Here is a 25,652-nt window from a genome sequence, read left to right as displayed (position 1 = left end):
AATAAATAAAAAGACAGACAACAGTCTCTAGCTATATAATGAAAGTGGAATGTTGATGCCCTCAAAGTGATGGGGGGATGTCTTTTTGTATGCTGTGAAAGTATGTTGCTCTGATTGGTTGATAAATAAAGCTGTTTGGCCAATAGTGAGGCAGAATAGGGTTAGGCGGGACATTCTAACTAAAAAGGAGGAAGTTGAAAGGCAGAACAGAGAGGCCACTGCCAGCTGCCGCCATGAAAAGGAAGATGTAAAGATAAAGGTAAGCTATGAGCCATGTGGCAAAGTATAGATTGATAGAAATGGGTTAATTTAAGATGTAAGATCTAGCTAGCGAGAAGCCTGAGCCAATAGGCCATACAGTTCATAATTAATATAAGCTTCTGTGTGTTCATTTGGGTCTGAGCAGCTGCAGGAGGCAAGGATGCAGGAGCTGGGTAGACACAGGAAACTTTCAGTTACATCAAAGTATAGTTCTAGAGCCCATTGTCACATAGAGGGTCCTGACTTATCTTATCCCCAAAACAAAGACATGAAATTTTGGAAAGATACTTGTGTGGGGGGGGGTAGGTAGGGGGTAGGAAGAAGATTAGAGAGGCTGAGAGTAAACAATAAGTGGTGTACATGTAGAAACTGTCAAATAATAAATTTAATTATGGCTGTTTTTAAAATTCAAATAAATAAAAGACAACATCAAATGAAACACATGATGAGTAAAGAGCTATAGCTTCTGGAAATTATTTCAACAACTTCAATGACTACACTATGCCCTTAAAGTACTCAACCTTATGTCTTTGGTAAATTTATTAACCCTCTAAAACCTTCAGAGATTTTTGTCTTGTGATTATCCATTTGATCTTAAGCATTAAAATGCTCTCTTTTATTGGATCTTCAAAATTAGCTCAAATCTATCTTCATATTGGGAGACTATAGTCATTTAGTGAGTCACAGTATAAAAAGAACATATTGGAAGCCTAAGATTATGCAACAGTATTAAGAGTTCAAGCCAAGGGAGATATCTGGACTATGAGTAGAATACTATAGATTATAAAATTTGCATGAAGTTGTGGGGTTGCTCACTTGCCTTCTCTATGCCTCTTATATTGGGTTGTGATAGTACAGAAAAAAAAGCACAAAAAAAATTCTGAAGGACATTCCCAAAATCCTGAACTTTCAAGATCCCAGTATTTTGAACAAAAGAATTTTTATTTCCATGTAAATTACCCACTCTCAAATATTCAGATCAAATGGTAAAAAGGAAAAGATCAAACTTGGTAATGAAATGAGAAGCTGTAAAATACCCATATTGTCATAAATAGAACATTAAAATTGATTCTGGTGAGGTTTCTAGGAATATCATCTAGGTTATATAGGTGGCCATGACTAAAATTTGGGAAGTAATGTGGATAGTAAAGAAAACTCTGCTGAGCTGTAAAATGAAATGAAGAATGAGTTATTTGAAAGTAAACTAAAGATGACCTTTGTTATGAAATTGCAAAGTACTTTAATGATACATTTGCATGTCCAAGGCCCTGTGGAAGGCAGAAATTGAAAGTGAAGGTCTAAAATAACTGGTAGAAGAAATTTTAAGTGAAAAATAATTCAAGTCACTGTAGGACATGTTTACCTACATATGCTGACATGTGAGAAGAAAAATTAATTTATAGATAAAATTTATAATTGAAAGGGTTAAAAACAAAGGGAGATCATAAGGTATGTGTCTTTGAATACTGTATCTTGTCTTGGGACCCTTTCTGCATCTTCACTCCATGTTAAACAAGAAATGTTCCTATTGTATTTCCACACACTTCTCCCACCATGATATTCTGCCACAAACAGTGATGAGAAAGAATCATGAGTTGAAATCTCTGAAACCATGAGTCAAAATATACTCTTCTTCTACTTTTTGTTCTGTCATGTATTTTTGTCATAACAACAGAAAAATACCCTCTCTCTTTCTCAAACAATCATATATAGGCAATCACTCACAATTTCAAATTTTCATCTAATTTAAATTGTTATTATAAATTGATTTTTCACATATTATTGGCATTCTATGAAAACCTTACCCTCTTTTCTTACCCTGACATAAGTTTAATACTCAGAACTATTCTACATAGTCCATTTCAATTGCATTTATTATAGTTTTTTTTAGATAACTTTATAGAGCTGCATCTAAGGCACTGGGTTTTCTTTCATTTAAATTCTTCTCTGTTAGTCCTTGAGTTGTACAAGTAGCACTACTAAACATAAAAATATATATCATCAATATTGGAATGTCAACTACTTTTCCCATTATGCAGGTCTGTTTAGGTATTACATTGTGTACATTTCATGGTACCTTCTCTGTCTTGTCTAGAAGATACTGTCTCACAGCATGTGTCCCATTCATCTGGCTCTTATAGAGATGGGGGATCTCTCACAAGGTCACACCCCTAGAAGAAGAGTTATAAGCTCTCAACTGCTACAGAGAGAGATATTCAGTGTTCTACAGGGATAAGTCCCCTGATAGATTATTCAATCCAAAGTGATTAGCTCTAAACACACACACGCACACGCACAAGCATGCACACATACACACACAAAACACTAGATGGACTCACAAATTGTATATACGGATATACATAAGAATAAAAGCTAAAGAAAAGGACAAGAGTTTGATAGAGAATGAGGGTGAGGACATGGGAGAAATGGGTGGAAAATGCTGTAAATACAGTACATACTTTGAAAAAATAGATAAATGTAATCACTGTTGAGGATCCATAGTGAGGAGAAAGATAAGACATAAGTCAGAGCTTAACTTCCACTTAAAAGTTGTTATATAATAAATGCAGAGGTGTAAATATGGAATGTAGCTCCATGGTCGATCTCTTGTTAAGAATGCTACAGGCCCTGAGTTCAAATCTGCAAAAACACAAAAATTAAGTAAACATAACTGAACAAGGTGATATGTAACTATTATTCTAGCCATTGTTAGGCTGAGATACATAATAATATAATACTTATGTGGTTAGGGCTAGCTTGGGCTGTACAGTGAGTTCTAAATCAAATGGGATTACTCTATCTCAAAGAAAACCTCTAGGAACTTATTTTTTTACTTCGTATTATCATGTAAGAAGTAGAATTTACTAATCTGGATTAATAGAAAAACCACTCCTTTGGCACGTGTAAATATAAATTGAGAGAACTATATAAGAATACTCTGAGACAGAAAAAAGAAGCATGTATTAATGGCATTTGTGTGCATATGTGTAGACTTAGTTATGTGTATGGACTTATATGTGGAGGCAACAGATCAATGTTGGATGTCTTGCTCAATCAATCACCCTACACTTTATTTTTTGAGGCATGGTCTCTCTCACTCATTTTCTGGCTAGCAAACAAAATAAGGGTTCCCCTTCTTTCTACTTTACCAGAGCTGCAATACGAGGAACAGATCACAATGCTTGCCTTTCTGTAAACCTGTATTTAGGGACTGAACTGAGATATTCTTGCTTGAATGGCAAGCAATCTACCAACTGACTCATAACATTTTTAATATCAGTGTTTGAGTATCATTTTGACCCTTGCATGGGTACAAAATATTTTTACAAATCAGCAGGTGTTATACAATAAATATTTCGCTGTAAGAACTTTCAAGAGTTTGCCTTATATTGGATATAAATTTAAATGAGTTTAAAACATGACTGAAAATATACACATTGCAAGAATACATATCAAAAATTTTTACCACTGCCACTACAATAACTAACACCTATACCTTAATCTTTGATTAATAATGAAGACAAGATATATTGCATAATCTGAATTTTAGAGGGATTTTCCAGGTATCAAAGGTGATTTTGTTAATAATTTTCCAATATGCAAATGATAGCCATAAGTGTTAAATATTATTACCTTTTATCCCTTTAATGCAAAATGACAAAATAAATTTTGTTCTGCAGGATTTGTTGGATGAATAACAATGCATTTTGTTTAACATCTATGTAGAAGATTGTATCACAAAACCAATGGCATGTTTTATTATAGTGAGTTATTTCAGTACAGCCATCATCTTTGCCCAATAAATCAAAGTACTTAACAAAGCAGCTTGTTATATGTCAAGTGTTTCATACAACAGCAAGCTTTATTATGATCTTTAAACATATTCTTTATTGATTAGAAAAAAAGAAAACCACCATAAAAAAAGACACTGGCAGAATAACAGGAAAAGAGTAGGTGAAGAATTGTGTATTTCATTTCATATAGATGTTTATGGTGGGGGGAAGTAGCTAAAATTGGTACTTAGAGACAAAAACATCATTCTATATTCCCACAGACTTAGCATACAACTATGATTTTTTTTTCTGTGATCTCTCACTTGGGGGTGGCTTCAGGATCAACCAGATGGAAAGCAGAGCACAGTGGGATTCCCACCACAATGACAGTGTTTAGGCATCAGTGATCCTCTCAATACGGGAGGAAACTGCTGTGGAGTAGCATGGCAGTGGGACAACTGGATTTTGGCAATACTTGTAGCTTTCATTAACTTAATCATTAATTCATTAACCATCTATACTAAAGTAATTCACCCAAGAAACTGCCACACACAACAATTTTAACTGTTAATTTTCTCTGTGTGAAAAGTAGTTTCAGACATTCAGAAGATATATATTTTTTTGCATCTTGCAAGAAAAAATATATCTACACACAGTATCAATTATCAACTAGTTTATACAAGCTATCCTGCACTGTCTCCCACTACAATAATCATCAAAAATTAAATCAACATTGTTTGAGTATAAAGAACATGATCACTAGCAATTAATTAGCTATATTGTTTCCAGGATGACCTAAGTCTGAAACAACAGATATTTGATTTCTCCTAATAGAAAGAAAGAAAGAAAGAAAGAAGGAAGGAAGGAAGGAAGGAGAAAGAAAGAAAGAAAGAAAGAAAGAAAGAAAGAAAGAAAGAAAGAAAGAAAGAAAGAAAGAAAGAAAGAAAGAAAGAAAGAAAGAAAAAGAAAGAAAGAAAGAAGAAGAAAAAGAAGTTCCAGTATGACCCTGGGGTTTTATAATTGAAAATTTCAAAGTGCATTTTCTTTCTTAAGAGATCATTCAAGGTATTTGAACTTCATAATAAAAGAAGTCTGGGCTTTGAAATAGGTACCCCATGTCTTAGGATTTCAGTGATTTAGGGAATGTTCCTGAACTTCTTGAAAACTCATTTTCTTCACTCATTACTTACAAATAATAACAGTGTGAACTCAAGAAATAGGATAGACTTCAGTGGTAGAATCTGTTAGAGTCATGTTAGATCTTTAGCCACAAAGTAATAATAATTAAAAATATCAAATCCCATAATACGTCTAAGAGTATTAAATAAGAATTTAAAACACTTCTTTTTAAATGTAAACTTAAGGTATGAGTGTGTGAGTGTGTATGTGTCTGTGTGTGTGTGTGTGTCTGTGTGTGTCTCTTATAAAATTGGACACAACAAATGTGAGAATGTTTATAAAGTATTACAGAGATTATTGTTACTATGTTGCCATATAATCATTATAATCTAAAATGTATTTAATTTCCAAGTCTTCCCACACTCTACATCAGAAATAAGCTGTGATTTTTGTTCTATTAGCCACCAATGAAAAGGCAAAAATATTTTCAAAAGCCTAAAAATTGGTATTTTAGGTTAAAATATTATGCTACCCATATAAATATGCACTGAGAGATTAACAGAGAAATTGAAAACTGAGAAACAAAATAACAAATATAATAAGCTCCTTAATATGAATCAGGTATATTTGAGCCTGTTATTGAGCAGATAAACTAGAAACTCAAACTATTGTCAACATCCTACACTAAATTAAATATTCACAATTAAACACAAAACCTGATACTCTGAAACTACTAGAAGGAAGAAATAGAGAATACTCTTGAATTCGGTCATACAGTAAAGGGCGTCCAGAACAGGACTTTTATAGCACAGTCATTAAAACCAGCAATTGACAAATGGGACAATGTGAAGCTAAAATGCTTCTGTATGTCCAAGGACACCATCACTCCAGTGAATAGCCTATAGAATTAAAAAAAAAATAACTACCAACCGTACATTTGTTAGTCTCTAGAATATACAAAGAATTCAACAAAATAAACAACATAATTATAAATGAAGCAGGGAAGTAAGAAAAAAGGAGTTCTCAAAGTTGAAATACAAATGGCTGATACACATTTTTTTAATCTTTAGCCATTAGTGGAATGCAAATAAAAACTATTTTGAGGATTTCATCTTGCCTCAGTCAAGATGGCCAAAAGGAAAAAGTGTGTGTGTGTGTGTGTGTGTGTGTGTGTGTGTGTGTGTGTGTGTGTGAATGTGCATGTCTCTGTTATTGTCTCAGTGAATTTTATAAAGATAGCATAATATTCTAACGTAAAATACCAAATTTTTCAGCTTTTGACAATATTTTTGCCTCTTCATGGGTGCCTCATAGGAAAAAAAATCACAGCTTATTTATGATGCAGAGTGAGGGAAGATTTGGAAGTTAAACACATCTTAGATGATGATGAAGATTATAATGCTTATGTGGCAACATATTAGCAATAATCTCTATAATATTTTATTAATGTTTTCTCCCTCCATATAAACATATATGACTTATATTAGCCTAGATGTGGGAAAATGGGAACACTTACTGTTGTTGGGCTTGCAAACTGGTCCAACCACTATGAAAATTGGTGTGGCTATTCCTCAAAAGGTTGAGAATACACCTATCATAAGTACCAGCTATATCATCTTTGGGAATAGTTCCAAAAGAATCTGTACGTCACTACAGAAAAACTTGCTTATCTGTGTTCAATGCTTCTCTATTCACAATATCCAGGAAATGGAAAAAAAAACTAAATGCCCATAGATTAATGAATAGACAATAAAGATATGGTACATTTATACAGTTGAATACTATTGAGTTATTAAGAAAAACAAAATTACAAAATTTATAAGCAAATGGATGGAACTAGGAACAAACATCTTTAGTGAGAGAGCCCAACCCCAAAAGAAAACATCCATGTTTGCCATAATTTTTGAAAGACATATTTTAAACTTTAGATATATGCATTTCATTTGGAATACCAGGTGGAACTTTCAGGGAATGGGAAATAGAATGCAGTATTACAAAAGTGAAAAAGGAAAAAATAAAACAAGAAGGATTAAATGGATGAGGTATAGGAGGACAGAATAAAGAAGAGAATATGGGGAAGACTAACACTGAAGGCATTTTTGAAAAGCCATATGGAAATCAACTATTATTGAAGATTGCTGAAATATATACATATATAAAAACAGTTTAAATGAAATTACACTGTAGTGAGTGCAATGCCCCCAAGGAGATACCATATGCTACTAAATACAAAACTCACTACCAGTAATAGTTTATCTTGTTTTGAGTTGTTGGCCAGTATTGTCTCATAGAATATTACAAATATTACAGGTTATCAACAATGCTATTGATTATCCTCTAGAATTTGACAGTAAGACACTATTGCTTAAGATGCTATATAATTGAATCATAGTTCATTGAGAAATCTACCTCTACTCAACTGGAAGCTTCATCCTTACTGTCTAGATTTCATAGTTCTGGAAGGTCTTATACACACTACTAGGGGACAAAAATCCTAATCAGTCTTACTCAACTGTAAGCCCTGAAAGCTACAATAATGACCTCTTTACAAAATATACTGGTGCAATAGTGGCACACATCTTATGAAAGCAACCATTAATTGTATTTAGACATAATAGGTTTGGGTTGTGGAACCCAAACCTGACATTGTAAATGAGAAAAGCTTCTACTTTTATTCTGTTAAATAGACATAGCCTTAAAATGACTCCTAATTAACTATTGATATACCTGTTGATCAGTGCACTCTTCAGTCCTTATAAGAGAAGCATACTTTTTGTGAGAGACAGCAATTGAAACAGAGAGCTACAACTGGCAATTGTAAGCATTACAGCTCGGATGGAAAGGTATCCTGGCAGCTGGAAGCCAAGGAATACCACAAAGTCGTACCACACAACAAAATTCCCACAGAAATTTATTGGGAGGGAAAAAAAAACAGCAGGGTGGCTACCTCTGCTTGAGCAAGAAACAGCAGCAAACTGAACCAGATAGAGGGGTTATATAGAGCTTCTTTGGAAGGGGGTGGAACTTTTCAGGTTGGAGCTTTCCAGGGTGCAGATTGGTGGGATTTCATGTCCAGAGTTTGGGCTTTTTGCTCTGCAGGGTAGAGCCAGGGTCTAGCAGTTAGGACAGTTACAGTATTCTGTTGGGGGGAACCTGGCAGTTAGAGGTCCTCAGAGGAGGGCCTGGCCATTGGAGTGGCTCAAGGGGCTTACAGTAATGATACAAAGTAGGATATTTCAGAGTGCTTGGCCTTGAACCAGATAGCTATATCACAAGTCTCTCTCAAAGCTCAAGGATCTAAGAGAAAGAAGAGACAGAAAAATGTCCAATATTATAGAACCAGAGATAGCTCAAGGAAGTTGACTTCAAGGAAGCTCTTCTCCTGACAAAACAAGGCAGATAGACATATAAACTTACAGTGATTGAGACAGTATGACTAAGACCAGTACAGGCTTAAGCAAGACAAAATTCTAGCACAGAGAAAGGGATATAGGCATGAACTCCCACTAGTAACTGGAATGTTACTGGCAATTGGTTGCTTATAGGAGAGGGAAAGTTTGATTACTTCAATGATGGGACATTTAGTAAACTAACCACATTCCAGAGCATTTCCTATGCCCGGGCTAACACAAATGGATTTGATGAGCTTGAAAAAAAAGGAGGAGAGAACATGAAGTTTGGTCGGCAAGATGATGAAAGGACATCTGAAGGGGATAGTGGAGAGAATGAATATGACCAAAATATCCATTATATGAAGTTGTCAAGGAATGAATACAATTACTATTTAAAAATTCATAATTGGAAAGTCTAGCTTTTGCTAGGACAATGGTTCTTTGCAAGCACACAAGATACAAAGAAAATTCAGTGAAATAAGGGAAAATATTTAGTGCTTATATAACGTTTATCATAATTGTAATACTGCTTATTGAAAAACCCAATACAAATACTTGCTTTAAATCAGTCATCACATCAAAAATATTGGTTTGATTTGCTTAGATTGTGTTTACACTTTTCTTCTAATATTCAGGATAGTATGAGATGTATCTTTATGACTGTTTCTTAGCTTCAAAATTTAATGAGTGTGAAAAAAATATTCATTCCAGTGATGTAATCAGGCTAACTAGAAAATGAAAATGGCACCATACTATCAAAGCTAGTCATAATTCTTCTCATGTGAGTTGAATTCACTATTGTAGGCATAGTTCTTTGTAGAATTAATTCCATGGAGATTTGGATGGCAGCTGATGTTCAATAAATATTTTGTCACAATATATCAAGATGGCAAAAAACAAAACAAACTAAATATTCGACCACCATTTCAGGAGTGAATATAAGAATTCCATCAAAATCACTTTATTACTTCCTTGTAAGTTGTCAGTGTAAATCTCTCTCAGGCATGTTTCCACATCTGTCTTTTTGAAAGACTTCATAATCGGTGAAGAAAGGAGTAGTCATCTTCCAGGAAATTGAAAGTTACAAAGATCAAGAAATGCAAAAGTCAATTTAAAAGATTGGACTTCTTTTTTATTCTTGTACATCACAATTCTTGTTTAGAAAAATATGTTATTTGTATGGATCCTCTGTCTGGGGATTGAAATATGGATTATATAAGAGTAAGAGTATATATATATATATATATATATATATATATATATGTATATGTATATGTATATATATATAATGTGATAATATAAGTAGTTCAATTACATGAAACTAAAATGCAGTTTAACGTCATCATTCAAAGATGACTAGGGTGTTCATGTAGATCTCATCCATTTCTCCGTCACTGGGCGATCCCTGTGTCTTTCAGCCTGGACTTGAGTTGGGGTAATGAAGGGCGAGGGTCGAGGGAAAGAGAGCTTGGGGGAGCGGGACATCCCAGCTGGATCAACAACAGAGAGGGAGAACAAGGAATAGGAGACCATGGTAAATGAAGAACACATGAGAATAGGAAGAAGCAAAGTGCTAGAGAGGCCCACAGAAATCCACAAAGATACCCCCACAATAGACTGCTGGCAATGGTCAAGAGACAGCCCGAACTGACCTACTCTGGTGATGGGATGGCCAAACACCCTAATTGTCGTGCTAGAAACCCCATCCAACTACTGAGGGATCTGGATGCAGAGATCGATGGCTAGGCCCCGGGTGGAGCTCCGGGAGTCTAATTAGCGAGAAAGAGTAGGGTTTATATGAGCGAGAATTGTTGAAACCAAGGTTGGATAAAGCACAGGGACAAATAGCCAAACGAATGGAAACACATAAACTATGAACCAATGGCTGAGGGGCCCCCAACTGGATCAGGCCCTCTGAATGGGTGAGACAGTTGATTGGCTTGATCTGTTTGGGAGGCATCCAGGCGGTGGGACCGGGTCCTGTGCTCATTCCATGAGTTGGATGTTTGAAACCTGAGGCTCATGCAGGGACGCTTGGCTCGGCCTGGGAGGAGGGGACTGGACCTGCCTGGACTGAGTCTACCAGGTTGATCTCAGTACTCGGGGGAGGCTTTGCCCTGCAGGAGGTGGGAATGGGGGGGGGCTGGGGGGAAGGAGAGAGGGGCGGGAGGGGGGAGAACAAGGGAATCTGTGGCTGATATGTAGAACCGAATTGTATTGTAAAATAAAAAAATAAAAAAAGATGACTAGGGAAAATGTCAAAGTGGAATTTGAGAAAACAATAGCTCACAAAATAAATGGTAGCATTTTTTATGCTTTCTTACACTGTTTAATATAGAACAAATCATTTAATAGATATATGTTCAATGAAATAAAATCATATAGACCTATGTATTTCTATTTATCTATATCTGTTTTGACACCATATCTATATTTTCTATGTTTACATAGGTATATCACGTAAATGAATATATGCCACTGTTTTAAAGAAAATAGAGCTATAGTAACAAAAAACTGCATGGCATTGGCATAAAAAGAGACAGGTTGATGAATGGAATAAAATTGAAGATCCAAACATAAATCAACACACCTATAGACACCTGAGTTTTGATAAAGAACACAAAAATACACACTGGAAAAAAAGACAGCATCTTCAAAAAATGGTGCTGGTCACACTGGATGGTTGAATATGGAAAATACAAATATTTCCATACTCATCACCCTGCACAAAACTCAAGTCCAAGTGGATCAAAAACCTCAATATAAAACCAGACACACTGAACCTGACAGAAAAGAAAGTGAGGAACAGCCTTGAACTCATCAGCACAGGTGACAACTTCCTAAGCAGAGCACTGACAGCACAGACACTAAGATCAACAGTTAATAAATGGGATCTCATGAAACTGAAAAGCTTCTGTGAGGCAAAGGACACAATGAAAAGGAGAAAATGGCAGCCTACAGAATTCGAAAAGGTTTTCACCAACTCCACATCTTATAGAAGGCTTATATCCAAAACATAAAAAGAACTCAAAAAACTAGACATCAGCAAACCAATTAATCCAATTAAAAATGGGGTACAAATCTAAACAGAATTTTCAACAGAGGAATCTCAAATAGCAGGGAAACACTTAAAAGAAATTTTTAACATCCTCATTCATGACACTGAGATTCCATCTTACACCTGTCAGAATGGCTAAGATCCAAAACACAAGTGACAGCTCATTCTGATGAGGATGTGGAGCAAGAAGAACACTCCTCCATTGCTGGTGGGAGTAAAAATTGCATAGCCATTTTGGAAATCAATATGTCACTTTCTCAGAAAATTGGGAATCAATCTACCTCAAGACCCAGTTATACCACTCTTGGGCATATACACAAAGGATGCTCCATCCTACCACAAGGACACTTGCTCAACTATGTTCATAGCAGCTTTATTCATAATAGCCAGAAACTGGAAACAACCTAAATGTCCTTCAACCAAAGAAAGGATAAAGAAAATGTGGTACATTTACACAATGGAGTATAACTTAGCATTTTAAAAAAAATAAATGGAAATTTCAGGCAAATGGATGGAACTAGAAAAAAAAATCATCCTGAGTGAGGTAACCCAGATCCAGAAAGACAAACATGGTATGTCCTAACGTATAAGTGGATATTAGCTATAAAGTAAAGGATAGCCATGCTATAATCCACAGACTCAGAGAGACTAAGTAACAAGGAGGGCTGGGGGGTTGGTGCACAGGAATCTCCCTGGGAAGAGAAAATAGAACAGATTTTGTAGGTGGACTGGAGAATGGTGGGGATGGGAACAGGAGTGATCAGGTAGGGGACAAAGGAAAGGAGGGAGAGAGTGTGGGAGAGACTACTGGAATTTGGGGGAGGGGGTATTTGTGCAGCAATGTGGAAAACTCCCTGAAATCTATGAGGGTGATCCTAGTGAAGACTCCTAGTAATGGAGGCTATGTAGTCTGAACAGGCCATCTTCTGTAATCAAGGAAGGCTTCCAGTAGTGGGACTAGAACACCAACCCAGATACAAAAACTTTGACTTACAACCTGTCCTTCCTACAAGATGTGCTGGAACAACGGTGGCTCAGAACTTGTGAGAATGGGCAAACAGTGACTGGTCTTACTTGAGGCCCACTCCAGGAAAAAGATCCTATGTCTGACACTACCTGGATGGCCAGGAATCTGAAGCAGGATGGCTCAGAGACCTAGGTTAGAACTAAACATGATCCCTAATGATATTCTGCTTTACTCCTAGATCAGTTACTAGTCCAGTCATCATCAGAGAGTCTTCATCCAGCAGCCAATGGAAGCATATAGACACCCACAGCCAAACATTAGTTGGAGCTCAGGGAAACCTGCAGAAGAGGGAGGATGAAGTTTTATAGGAGCCATAAGAGTAGGAGATATCAGGAGAACATGGACCACAGAATCAAATAACCAGAGCTCATAGGGGCTCACAGAGACTGAAGCAGCAATCACAGAGCATACACGGGGTTGTGCTAGGTCCTCTGCATATATGTTGTAGTTGTTTAGCTTGGGGATGTGTGGGACTACTAACAATGGGAGTTGGGATGTCTCTGACTGTTTTATCTGCTCTTGAGACCCTTTTCCTCCTACCGTATTGTCTCATTCAGCCTTGAAATGAGGGTTTGTGCCTAGTTTTATTGCATCTTGTTATGATATGTCTGTTGGTATCCCTGGGAGGCCTGCTCTTTTCTAATGGGAAATGGATGAGCAGTGAATCTGGGGGAGGAAGAGAGGTGACAGGGGGAACTGGGAAGAGAGAAGGGAAGGGAGGGTGTGGTTGGGATGTATTGTATGAGACATTAACTTTAAAAAGAAGCAAATAATATTTTTTCTGGTTAAAAAAGTAATAAAATAATATAAAAAAGAATAGACCTTGGATTCTATGTTCACGCACAAAGACCAATATTCAGTAATTATATGATGACAATTTTTATTAAATATTTTGCTAAAATGATTTTAGGTACATAGTACTTTCCATTTCAAGTATATTTTAAAAGACTCTCTTTACATAGTGTAAGGTGGCAAGATAGTCACTCTGTACCCCAAGCTGGCCTCAAACGCATGGCAAAATTTGTCCCTCGCATCTCAAATATTGAAACTGCAGGTGCATGTCAGAGTGCCCAGCTAAACTCCAAGCACTGTACTATGTCTATATACATTTTCTCTCACACACAAAAATTATTTTAAATATTCAATTTGGTAAATTAAATAAGATATTTTTATTAGTAAGAGACACCTCAGCATAGTCATTACCTAAATTATTATAAAATCTGAACAAGTTAAAGTTTAAATTAATCAACTTTCTTATTTATGGGAAATATAACCCAGAGGAAATAAGCATCCTTAAATTAAAAGAAAAGTACAAATCATAGAAATAAAAGAAATTCACATACAATAGACAATATTATGTCATATTATGCAAAGAAGTACAACTTGTCTTGCATTACACCCATAGTTAAAGATTTATATGCCAAGCGAAGTCCAAAAACTATTTTAAGTAAATTAAATCTAATAATGATGTCTTAAAAAGTTCTTATTTTTTTACAAATATTCCTATTATGTAACTACTTTATACAAACTTAAATGAAAATGACTAAAAATTACAATATCTGAAAACAGACATGATTATAATTATCATTCTTGCATGTATTTTAAAATGCAGTTTAATGTTATAAATTTAGAAAATAATAATACAAATAAACACAATACAAAATCTGTTCCCGAAGTAAACATAGCAGAGCTTAAAATACTGCTAGCAACATATGACACCAAAGCAGTAGGTAAAAATAAATAACATTTCAATTGTGTGTAAATTTGTACATGGATATATAATGTTGTATCGAAATAAAAAATATTTAGAGATAAAAGAACCAGAAACAAGAAAGTATTTCACAATATTTAAAAGAGATCAGAGAGTAGTGGAAGGAAAATTTAATAACCACACTAATATCAAAGAAACTACAAGCAATTAAGATGCTGATTTGTGGAGCCCAGTCCCAATGGATATAACTACAAAACATTATTGCACCTAAGGCTCAAGGAATGTTATAGTAGAAGGGGTAGAAAGACTGTAAGAGCCGGGCAGCCACGGTGCACACCTTTAATCCCAGCACTCGGGAGGCAGAGGCAGGCGGATCTCTGTGACTTTGAGGCCAGCCTGGTCTACAGAGTGAGATCCAGGACAGGCACCAAAACTACACAGAGAAACCCTGTCTCATAAAACCAAAAAAAAAAAAAAAAAAAAAAAAGACTCTAAGAGCTAGAGTATCAGAGAGTATGCTGTGAAATTGTATTTCCTGATAATGTCAGAGGCTACACCTATAAGGTCTCACCAACATGACTGCTTAGCACATGAGCTGAACAAGGGCAACAACCATAGATATCTGAATGTGGACTGGGAAAGTCCAACAGGTCTCAAACCTACACAAAAATCCACAGGCAACTAAAGAATGTTGAGAGGAGGAGAAATAGTCTTCTCCAGGGAAGAGCACACCAGTTGGTTATCCAATACCAAAATGTTCAGCCATGAAAACATAAATACTTGTTACATTACATAGGCTGAGTAAGATGTGTGTGTGTGACAACAATTAATAAAAAGAGAGACAATGATTATGAAAGAAAGCAATACATACACACTCACACATACACACACAGATATAACAACAATTTAAGAAAAGAGAGGACATGAATTTGAAAGAGAGCAAGGAACGGTATATGAGAGAGTTTGGAGGGAGAAAAGGGAAAGGAGAAATGATGTAATTATAGTATAATCTCAAAAATAAAATCAAAAGTCAAATGAAAAATAAAAATCATCTGAATTTTTCAAAAATACTTTAATATCAATTTTATGATATTTAAGCTGGGTAGATATGTTCAAACATGAAATTTACTGATAGTAAAGTTAAAAGCTGATTCTATAACATTTACCAATCCTAGTGAAAGAGAAAATGGTTTATATAATTCAAAATAAAATATAATCCCAAAATTATTTGTAATTGACCTTGTAAAACATTTTTTCTAACATTTGCCTATAGAAGAAAAATATTCTTAGGCATATGAATATTTTAAAAATATTATACAAAATAAAAGCATATCCCTCTGGAAGTCTGAAGATTCCTTGATCTTCCTCTGAACTGTATTTTCCTATTTGTGTGCTCTACAGCTTTCTTTTGTGTTTCCATATTCATGCCCTGAGACTTCCGTCATCCCACTCTAGGCATAAGCCAAGGACAATAGAATTGTAGGGAGAAAACATAATTTTCCAATAAAACTTGGAGGCTCCATTATCACACAGAAGGTAAATAATATATGCCAAAGAACTTTGGATCTCTAGAATTTTAAAAGGCTTGGGTTTAAACACAACTCTGCTACTCACTTACTTTATAGGTTGATTTTAAGGTCACAGAGCCACACTTGAAAGAAGGCAATGTCCATAAGATTATTAGAAAGATGAATTGAGCCGGGCGGTGGTGGCGCACGCCTTTAATCCCAGCACTCGGGAGGCAGAGCCAGGCGGATCTCTGTGAGTTCGAGGCCAGCCTGGGCTACCAAGTGAGTTCCAGGAAAGGCGCAAAGCTACACAGAGAAACCCTGTCTCGAAAAACCAAAAAAAGAAAAAAAAAAAAAAAGATGAAATGAAGTGTATATGAAACATTTAGCACCATAGGAACTTAATATGCATTAGAGCTTTCCCCAAAATAGATAAGCTACTAATATTTACTCAACAGTGGATTAGCTTCAAGGTACTTTAAAATCATTTTTTTTATCTCCAAATTGTCTAAAAATCTGCAATCAGACTAGATAATTTATATAGTACTGCTTTCAGGCATACTTAATGTATTTTAGAAATCCAAATAGAGATTATTTGTTGAATATCAAGCTATAGTCCAGAAACTATTTTATCTTCTGTATGTGGCTATATGTACAAGACAACTTTTATTAATATAAGAATTTGCATATATATTATATTATTTATAAATATTTTAAGTCCTCAAAGTTACTATCATTTTCCCAAAGCATGAATATATTCCTAAATTCTTTCTTAGCCAATGACACCATCATCCAACCTATTGCCCAAACTGAACATTAATCATCTTACTCTACTAGCTCCACATCTACATTCAGTCATTATCAAATAACAAATTCTTATTAATATATCACTTTGGAACTTATTTTCCACTGAACTGAATGTGTCTTCATTCAGATGCTTAGTATATCTCTCTACAATGGAAACAACTGTTCATCCTTTGTACCATTAGTTTCATTTTATCTACCCTCCACACCAACTGATTTTAAAACATATACTCGGTTCTTTAGTGATGGTCCATTTAATAGTAAAACATTTTAACAAAAAATAAAATGGTATACATAGAACACATGAGACTCTGAGACATAAGTGTGAAGCCTGAACTCTTTGCACATTTTCATGTAAGCCACAAAAAAAGAAGAAAAGAGAAAAGAAAAGAAAAGAAAAAAAGAAAAGAAAAGAAAAGAAAAAAAGTAGAGTTTTGAAATGTCTGGTCCATAGGAAAAGAGAAATTGCTTAACATCGTAAATAAAATGCTACTTTCATCAACTGTCAATTATTTTCTTAATTTTCTATTCAAAACACATCAGTTAGAAGCCTTCCACCTCAAATCTCTGCTTTATTCTCCTTAATTGCTTTGCTATTCCCCCTGTGACAATAAGCACTTTCTCAACTCTTCTGAGCTTCTCTATGCCTGGAGTGTCATCCCCTGATTCTCCACCTCCAACACTAAGTCTACAAAACACAGATGTAAAGAGTCAATCTTTATGATCATTACCCAGTTTACCAAATTGATATATTTGCTTCTATCTTTTTGAGTTTATGCCACTTTAAAGTTGCATTATGGTAACTATTATGCTCTAATATGATTTTTATTATATTATTATATCTTTTCTTTTTAATTCTAAGATGACCAAGACCACTACTCATATATTTGTCCCTTTTCTAAGGTATTAAAATCCAAACAAAGTAAGTGCTTTATAACTTTGTTATTGATAGATGATAGATATAGATGATAGATAGATAGATAAATAGATAGATAGATAATGTATTTCATTAAATTTGTTTTTCTTGGTATAGTTTTAAACATTTTTGTTTTCTATTAGAGAATGATTAGGCTAATTTTTCGAGTTTTTTTTTCTCATGGGCACTTTTGGAGTATCAAAGGGGTTCAATGATAATTTATAAAATTAGCATTATTAGTAGTTTACTTCAAAGTTTTAAAAAAAAATTATTCAGGGTAATGATCACCCACAATGTTACTACTAATATACTATTGTTCTTCAGAGGATGCATTTTCTTTCCACCTTCTTAAGCTGGTATAGTAACTTTGACAGTATACACAGATGCTCACAAGAGACAAAACCAATATTGGTGGGCTATATAAGGTAAGCATCTCACAGGAAGGTTTCACATGATGCAAATTTATTCATTCCACATCTTTTCTCCCAGCACACAATATACACATAGAAAGAGATTTCTTATAAGGATATGCCATTTAGAAAATCATATCCATTTACTTTGTGTCATTGATTTTTTTTTTTTTTACAGAATCGTGTTTGCCTGAATACTCAAAAATATTCAATAATGCAGTCTCTAGGAGAGTGTGAAAAGCTTTGAAGGACAAGGCACTTACATCAATATTAGTTTGTTTCAAACTTTGGGTAGTAAGAAGAGACAAGGCTGATCATCAGATGGATCGCATTACCTGTTGGAGTGATAAGTCCTGGTGATAAGAGGCCTGGGACTGCATGGGGCAGAAGGCGGGCATTGTCTTGCAACACTCCCAGAGAACGCTTAGGAGGCCTGCCAGGTCTGGAACTGTTGGAAAACAAACAAAGGTAAAACTCAGTAACATTACTTGATACATTTGCTTTCTAGGTCTTATTTAATTGTTAAGAATAAATAGAACTTTAGAGTAGAGACTATGCACTGTCATGGGTTAATAAGAAATACCAACATTTTACAATAAATTTTACAATGTACCTATGGCTAATATTAAAGCCACCAAGGATCAATTTGCAGTTTAGATTTCATTAATAAGCCAGTACTTTGCAACACAAACCACCTGTTGTGAAGAATTCCTAAGTTACTTCTTGTCCTTAAAGCTATGTGATCCCTGGTATCAATATTTGCAACTAAGGCCTCAGACGGTAAGTCACAGAATTCAGACTACACAAAATTGTACAGAATAAGACTCTACTCAACATACCAGAGGAAAGGTGTAAAGACCTGTGAGAAGTAAAATAAACCATAATGTTTATTATCATTTTTGCAGCTACTGCAAACCCATGAGGAACAAAGGAAACTCATTCCAAGTACATCATTTTAGTTCTGCCTCTTTTGGATTGGCTATAACTAAGAAAATTTGCCTACATCATTTTAGTTCTGCCTCTTTTGGATTGGCTATAACTAAGAAAATTTGCCATGTACATTGTCTTTTTCTCAAATCAAATATTTATTCACACATTTTTATTGGTCCATTGAAAATGTTATATAATGTATCATGTTCACTCCTCCCCTACCACTTCCCCTTCCATATCCACCCAACTTTGTGTGCTCTTTGTTTTAAACCCATAAAGTCCCATTTTCACTGCCCATATATTCCAGATGAATCAAAACTTGAAGTATTAACCTAAACTATTGCATTTACACATTCTTAAGTCTATTTTAAAAAAAAAAAAGTTCAGAAATGACCATTTCAGAAGCTGTGAGTGTATCTGAATGATAGAAAGCCTGCTTTACATGCATACAGTCCCAAGTTCAATCATGAGTACAAAGGCTTGGGGGAGAAAAATAAATTACAATCGCAGAAAATAAAAATATGCATATCTGTTTTCACTATTTCATTCCCTGATATAGTATACTAAAATCATTTGGAGGGTGCCACAATATGCAGATCTATGAACCACAGAATATTTGAATAAAGTCATTCTTAAGTTACTATATATTTTATTCTATTAAATTTATTTATTCATTTCTGTTGCAGTGGTACATGTCACAGCATGAATGAGGTCAGAGGACAACTTGTGGGAGTCACTTCTCTCCTTTTACCATGTGGGTCCTGGAGATCGAACTCAGGTCCTTAGTTTTAGCAGCAAGTGCTTTTTATCTACTGAATCATCTTGCAAGCCCCATATTTTACATCATACTTTTAAGCTTGTATAAGTCGCTTTGCTGCCTTTTAATAGAAATGCATTTCATATAGAAGAATAAAAGGACTTTTGAAAAAATACTATGTTAAATAAAGTGATCATTAAAAAATGTATGATGTTCAGGTAAACAACTTTTCCAAAAATGACTTCTGATTCAAAAAGAGGTATGTTAAACTACATTCTATCAACTTTGCAGTAGTAAAGTGCCCCATCAGTGTAATACAAACTCTGCTTTTCAATGAGGACAACTTCTAGCAACTTTAAACAGAGGTACTATTACCAAGCTCATTTTTTTCACAAATTGTGCTCGCATTATTTTTTGCCATTATACATCAATATTGTATATCATTCTAGAAAGAAAAATTGATTTTCTTATTTACTGTTTCAATTTTGTAAACATTCTCTCTTTTACTTTCTATTCAATTCTGGGTAATGATTTATTTTATTTAATTCAGTCTCGTGGCCCTGTTTGCCCTTGCCCATCTTATGTCTTCTTAGATCTTCCAAGGGTGCTGAAAGGGAAACATACTATTTACTTCAAATATCATTTAGGGGCCCAGGATCAGATAAAAATATTTATCAAGGTATATAGTCACTTAATGAAGATAAATTATTTTTTTAAATAATAGTCATCAAATCTAAACATTCTAAGTGCTTTATTGTATCCTGTATTGCTCAGAGCTCAAGCCTCCTATTTAAATCCACATGCCCACTCTTTGTACTTTTCCTGTGTGTTTCGGTGCTTCCTCCATCCTCATAATAATCACTCCTCACACTGTCTGCTGCAGAAGTACGAAGCCTGATACCCTTTCAAATTCCATATCAGGAGCCATATGACATCCAAATATTAACAGATGACTTTGAAAGCTATCTAGTTTAACTAGGGTTTTGTTTTTTTGGGTTTGTTTTTTTTTTTTTGTGTGTGTGTGTGTGTGCGCACAATCATGGGTGTGCATGATGCATGGACATGAATCCTCCTTATTAAAAATAATTCTTTTCAAATAAGTTAAAAGATACTAGAAGATTCTTGGTTTAGTGGTTTCATGTTGAATTCTAAAATTTAGATGGGTACTGGAGAATTCATGCCTTATGTCACATCTAATACACATGGATATAAACTCCAGGGGATCATATTCTCCATTCTTGTATACTTCTAAATTCTAATTTATATTAATATGATTAATTGTGAGTCACACAAACTGGAGAGTGAGCTCCATGAAGGCATATAAATATCTAGAGGTAAATGTCACTGAATCATAAGCAATACTCATGGTTTGTAGCATACAGGATGCCCAGTAAATGGTTAATTAAACCCATTAATTGACAGGTGGGAAATATTTATGTCTCGGTTTCTGCAGTTTCCAAATATTCTTTAGATTGTTTGTTCTACTTAATAACATGAACAGAGAGCTATTTCCATCATTTATTCATCAGATCATCATTTTATTTCATATCCTGTACTCTAATGCTATTATATAAGCTCCAGAGCAAAATCTACTCAAATCTGACTATATATAATGTTAAAGAAGGGTATGGTAGAGGTCACTGAACTATGCTCTGAGAGATGCAAGATGCTTAAAGGCCTAATTAATGGCTAAATGTTCCTGCAGTCACATATATATGTAACAATATCACTTGTTCAGTCAACCAGCAAACAAATACGTGCTAGGTATCTACTGCCTAGGGTAGTGCTAGGTATCAGTGGTACACAGGTTAAAATATAAGCTTGAAAGGAAAGATTATTTGTTATGATTATATGTTTTTCTATTGGTATATTGTGAGAACATGGAACAGATTCTGTCTTTGAAAATGTGTATTCTAGTGACATGAATATATGTTTGCACTATTATTTAAATTTTTATTGACTCTTCAATGAGGATGGTGATATAATATTTCTTTATAAACATGTTCAAATGTGTCTGAACAAAAATCCCACACAGATATCATTGGCTTTAATATTTTTTCCAAGCTTTAAGCACCTAGATTAAATTAATTCGAATTGTTAGTGAAAATAATTCATAATTAGTAAATTTCTAAAAATATGCAATAGAAGTAATATTATTGATAGTTTAAGACTGAGTTATCATATATAAGAAGGCATTAATGGTTCTAAAATCCTACATTTCATTTCCACGATAATCCTGAGAAAATGATGAAGGACTATGTAGAATTGTGTAAAAGTTGGGAAAGATCACACATCTTGGTAGATGACCCTGTAAAGCTTCTTATCTTTAAGAACTTTATTATCATCAGGCAGATATTTACATATTAATCAAGACAAATAAACATGTGGTGATTTAACTAGTAAACTGTTATTCGGATGACAATTTAATCAGCATAGGTTGAAAGGTCCATCATTACAGCATCCTGTTTCCACTAAAATATTGATTGCATTACTGATCTCAGTAATGCTTTATGTTACAGGGCACAAATAACCATGTAATTACTCTTTAATTGAATGATAATTGCTTCTTGGCAATTATTTGTTTCAGTTTAATTACAAGGTTATTTGTACTCTGCAAAATGAAACACCACCCCTCTTTAAAGTTCCTACAAAAATAGCTCTGCTGGTATGTCACCCTTATTACTATAAAAAGAAGCTGCTAAGAAACATGTTAAATAACCCCATAAAATAGCAATGATTTTCACAAATTATTTAGCTAAAACTATTAAAAGATTCTGTTCTATAGAAGTAATACTACCTATAGCATTTAAAGATTACATAGATTTAAATTATTTAAGTCTCCTGATTTTATCTTAGTCCATAATTTTATGTAATTTAGCCTAATATGGTTTTCTTCTTCATTTGATAAAACTGTTTAGCAGAAATGAACTAGCAACTCAATAACCTGAGATTAAAAGGGGAAAAATTGGATAAATTATAATGGCACTTCATACTTCTGTAATTGAACCAAATGCACATTCAACTTACAAACTTTGTAAAGTTAGCAACTCTCCAAGGGAGAAGTTCAATGTCTTCTAGTAACAATAAGAGACTTTCTGTGCCATATCTATTTCTAGGTGTAATGTACATTGTAGCTGATGCTTTCAGCATTAAGATTATGAAACTTCCCTGTTAGATTTTTTTTATTTCATGCAACCATCCATTTATAAATCAATGAGTAAGCAACTGGGGAAAGCAAATTATTTCTTTGTCCTAAATTTGAAAAATAAAACTAATAAATTAGTGATCCCATAAGCCTTTAAATTATTTAATATAAATTGTATAGGCAGTAGTTAATTTCATAAAGAATCATGTTATATCATCTTTGTCAGTAAACTTTTTATACTATTCCTTAAAGAAACAAACATAGCATTCTGTGACCAACTAAGAACACAGCCAAAGATACACTTACTAACAGTTAAGGATGTTTTAAACTAGCAGCATGCAAGCCCGCTGCAACTGAATTTCTTAAAGAAGAACTGTAAGCAATGATGCAAGGCTCACTCTTCATTTTTTAGAATTATTGATATTTAAAGTCCGTTCAGACAGTACCATGAATGTGTAACATTTTGTCTCACATTAAATGTTCCAAAACAAAAAATCACAGTAACTTTGAAGGTGCTGTCCACCTTCTTATGAAAGCACTTAATGATTTCCTGTGTGTTTGTTAAACAAAATCAGTATCTTTTTTGCTGGAAGACTAAGATTTTTTTTTTTCCGGTTTTTCGAGGCAGGGTTTCTCTGTGTAGTTTTGCGCCTTTCCTGGAACTCACTTGGTAGCCCAGGCTGGCCTTGAACTCACAGAGATCCGCCTGGCTCTGCCTCCCGAGTGCTGGGATTTTTAATGGCAGAGAACCACAGCCAAACACCAGGCTGAGCTCTGGGAGTCCAGTCTAAGAGAGGGAAGAGGGATTATATAAGCAAGGGGGCCAAAATCATAATGAAGAAATCTACACAGACAACTGAATCAATCTCTTGGGAACTCACGAAATTTAGATCATAGGCCCTCTGCATACAGGAGACAGTTGAGTAGCTTGGTCTGTTTGAGGTGACCCTGACAGTGAGATCAGGTTCTATGCCTGGTGCATGAGCTGGCTTTTAGGAGCCCATTACCTATGGTGGGATGCCTTGTTCACCCTTGATGCAGGGGGGAGGGACTTGGTTCTGCCTCAACTGAATATACTAGGCTTTGCTGACTCCCCATGGGAGGCCTTACCCTTTTGGAGGAAGGGATGGGGGTGGGCTGGGATGGGGGGAGTGAGGGTGGAGGGAATGAGAGGGGTATCTATGGTTGGTATGTAAAATGAATTAAAAAACATTTAAAAGAAGGACAAACATGGTATGTACTCACTCATAAGTGGATACTAGATGTATCATCAAGAAATTTAGATCAACAGCTGTGGAGCCTAAATGGGACTGGACTGAGCCCTCTGTATAGGGAGAAAGTGGTATAGCTTGATCTGCTTAAGGGGCTCCCTGGCAGTAGGATCAGAATCCATCAATAGTGCATGAGCTGGCTTTTTAAATCCCACTATCTATGATGGGACACCTTGCAATGCCTTGATGCAGGGGGAGGGGCTTGGAACTGTCTCTACTAAATGTACCTCCCATGGGAGGCCTTACCTTATTGTAGGAGGGAATGGGGGATGGGTTGGGAGGGGTGGGCTGGAGGGGCAGGAGGAAGGAAGAGAGGGATCTTTGATTATTACGCAAAATGAATAATTTTTTTTCTTAATACAAAAATCAAAACAAAAATCAATAAATAAAATAAAAGAATTTCAATTGAATCATGGTTTAATAATAATATTTGAGGTTTGACATTTATTACAGTGCTTTAAAGATGCCAATGATAGTTAAAGTCTAGGTGATTATTTTTGTATTTACGAAGAAAAACAAACTCTGACTGCACAGCAACCTGAATCTCTCTTTTCTCAGTGACAGCAAACCGATCAGTTGTCTAACCATTGCACTAGATTGTAGTCCAGTCTATCTTAAAAGCAACAGCAACCAACTCAGCAACTGAGCAAAAGTCATACATGCAAAAAGAGCATTTAACATTTATCATAAATGAAGTGGTTCATGTTCTGAACTAAAAAGGGGTCACTATGATAACTCTTATAAAACGGTGCTTAGGTAAAACTGGGAATCAAGCAGTTCTTGGTTCATGATAACTTAAAAATATGGTTCATTGTATCTCTGGGAGTTATTATTACAAGGAGGAAAAACAATACTGGAGGAAGGACAATTCAGATTCTATTACTATTCATTCTTTGTCAGAATTCATAAGCATACCCTAAAGTTAAATATGAATTTGTTAAATGGTAGATGTACTTTAGCAATGTGAAAATTATCTTTAGCATAAAGATTCTGAGGGAAACCTCCAGCTTAAATGATTAATGCATATAATATCAAGGTTCACGAAGAAAAATTCATATTTATGCATTCATCTTATAAGTATAATGAATTGACTTGTTTATAGTTTCTATTTAATATTGGGAGGTTTCATCCCCTTGCTAATGTTAAGTATTTGTTTTTAGCTGAAGAGGAAATCTGATGCCATTGAGAACTCTAGAGTTGGCTAATTACTTCATATAATATATAACTCTGAAGTTATTTTATACTCCAGACTGTTCTCTATTTAAATAAAATATATTCTAGGCATGGTGTTAGAACCTTTCAAAGAGTTTACCGTTTGACATACATTTACTCAATTCTAATCAAGTTTTAGTATAATTAACAAAGTTTATATAGCAAAAATATTGTTTTCTGGCATGAATTCTTTGTAGCTGCTTCTGATTCTGCTTGAGTAGCTCCAGAACATTAGTAGTATTAATGCAAACAGCAGAATGTTTCAAAAATTAAAGAAACATTTCCCCCAATATATATCAGAACAGTTTCAGATATTTTTGTAAAAAAATAAAAGCTTAGAGGGTCATATTGTTTTATT

At 34.7% G+C, this 25,652-nt stretch overlaps 1 protein-coding gene across 1 annotated transcript in view; it reads right to left on the bottom strand.

Annotated features, from left to right (window-relative positions):
• Dach2 (dachshund family transcription factor 2) overlaps nt 1–25,652 on the bottom strand; it is a 470,654-nt gene that overhangs the window by 224,959 nt on the left and 220,043 nt on the right. The window contains exon 3 of the mRNA XM_059251490.1: nt 18,315–18,427. Within this exon, the coding sequence (XP_059107473.1) occupies nt 18,315–18,427 (113 nt within the window). The remainder of the gene's footprint in view (nt 1–18,314; nt 18,428–25,652) is intronic.

Source organism: Peromyscus eremicus, chromosome X, assembly GCF_949786415.1.
Source record: "Peromyscus eremicus chromosome X, PerEre_H2_v1, whole genome shotgun sequence".
NCBI lineage: Eukaryota > Metazoa > Chordata > Mammalia > Rodentia > Cricetidae > Peromyscus > Peromyscus eremicus.
Note: the sequence above shows the minus strand (reverse complement) of the source record. Positions and strands in the feature narration are given on the sequence as shown.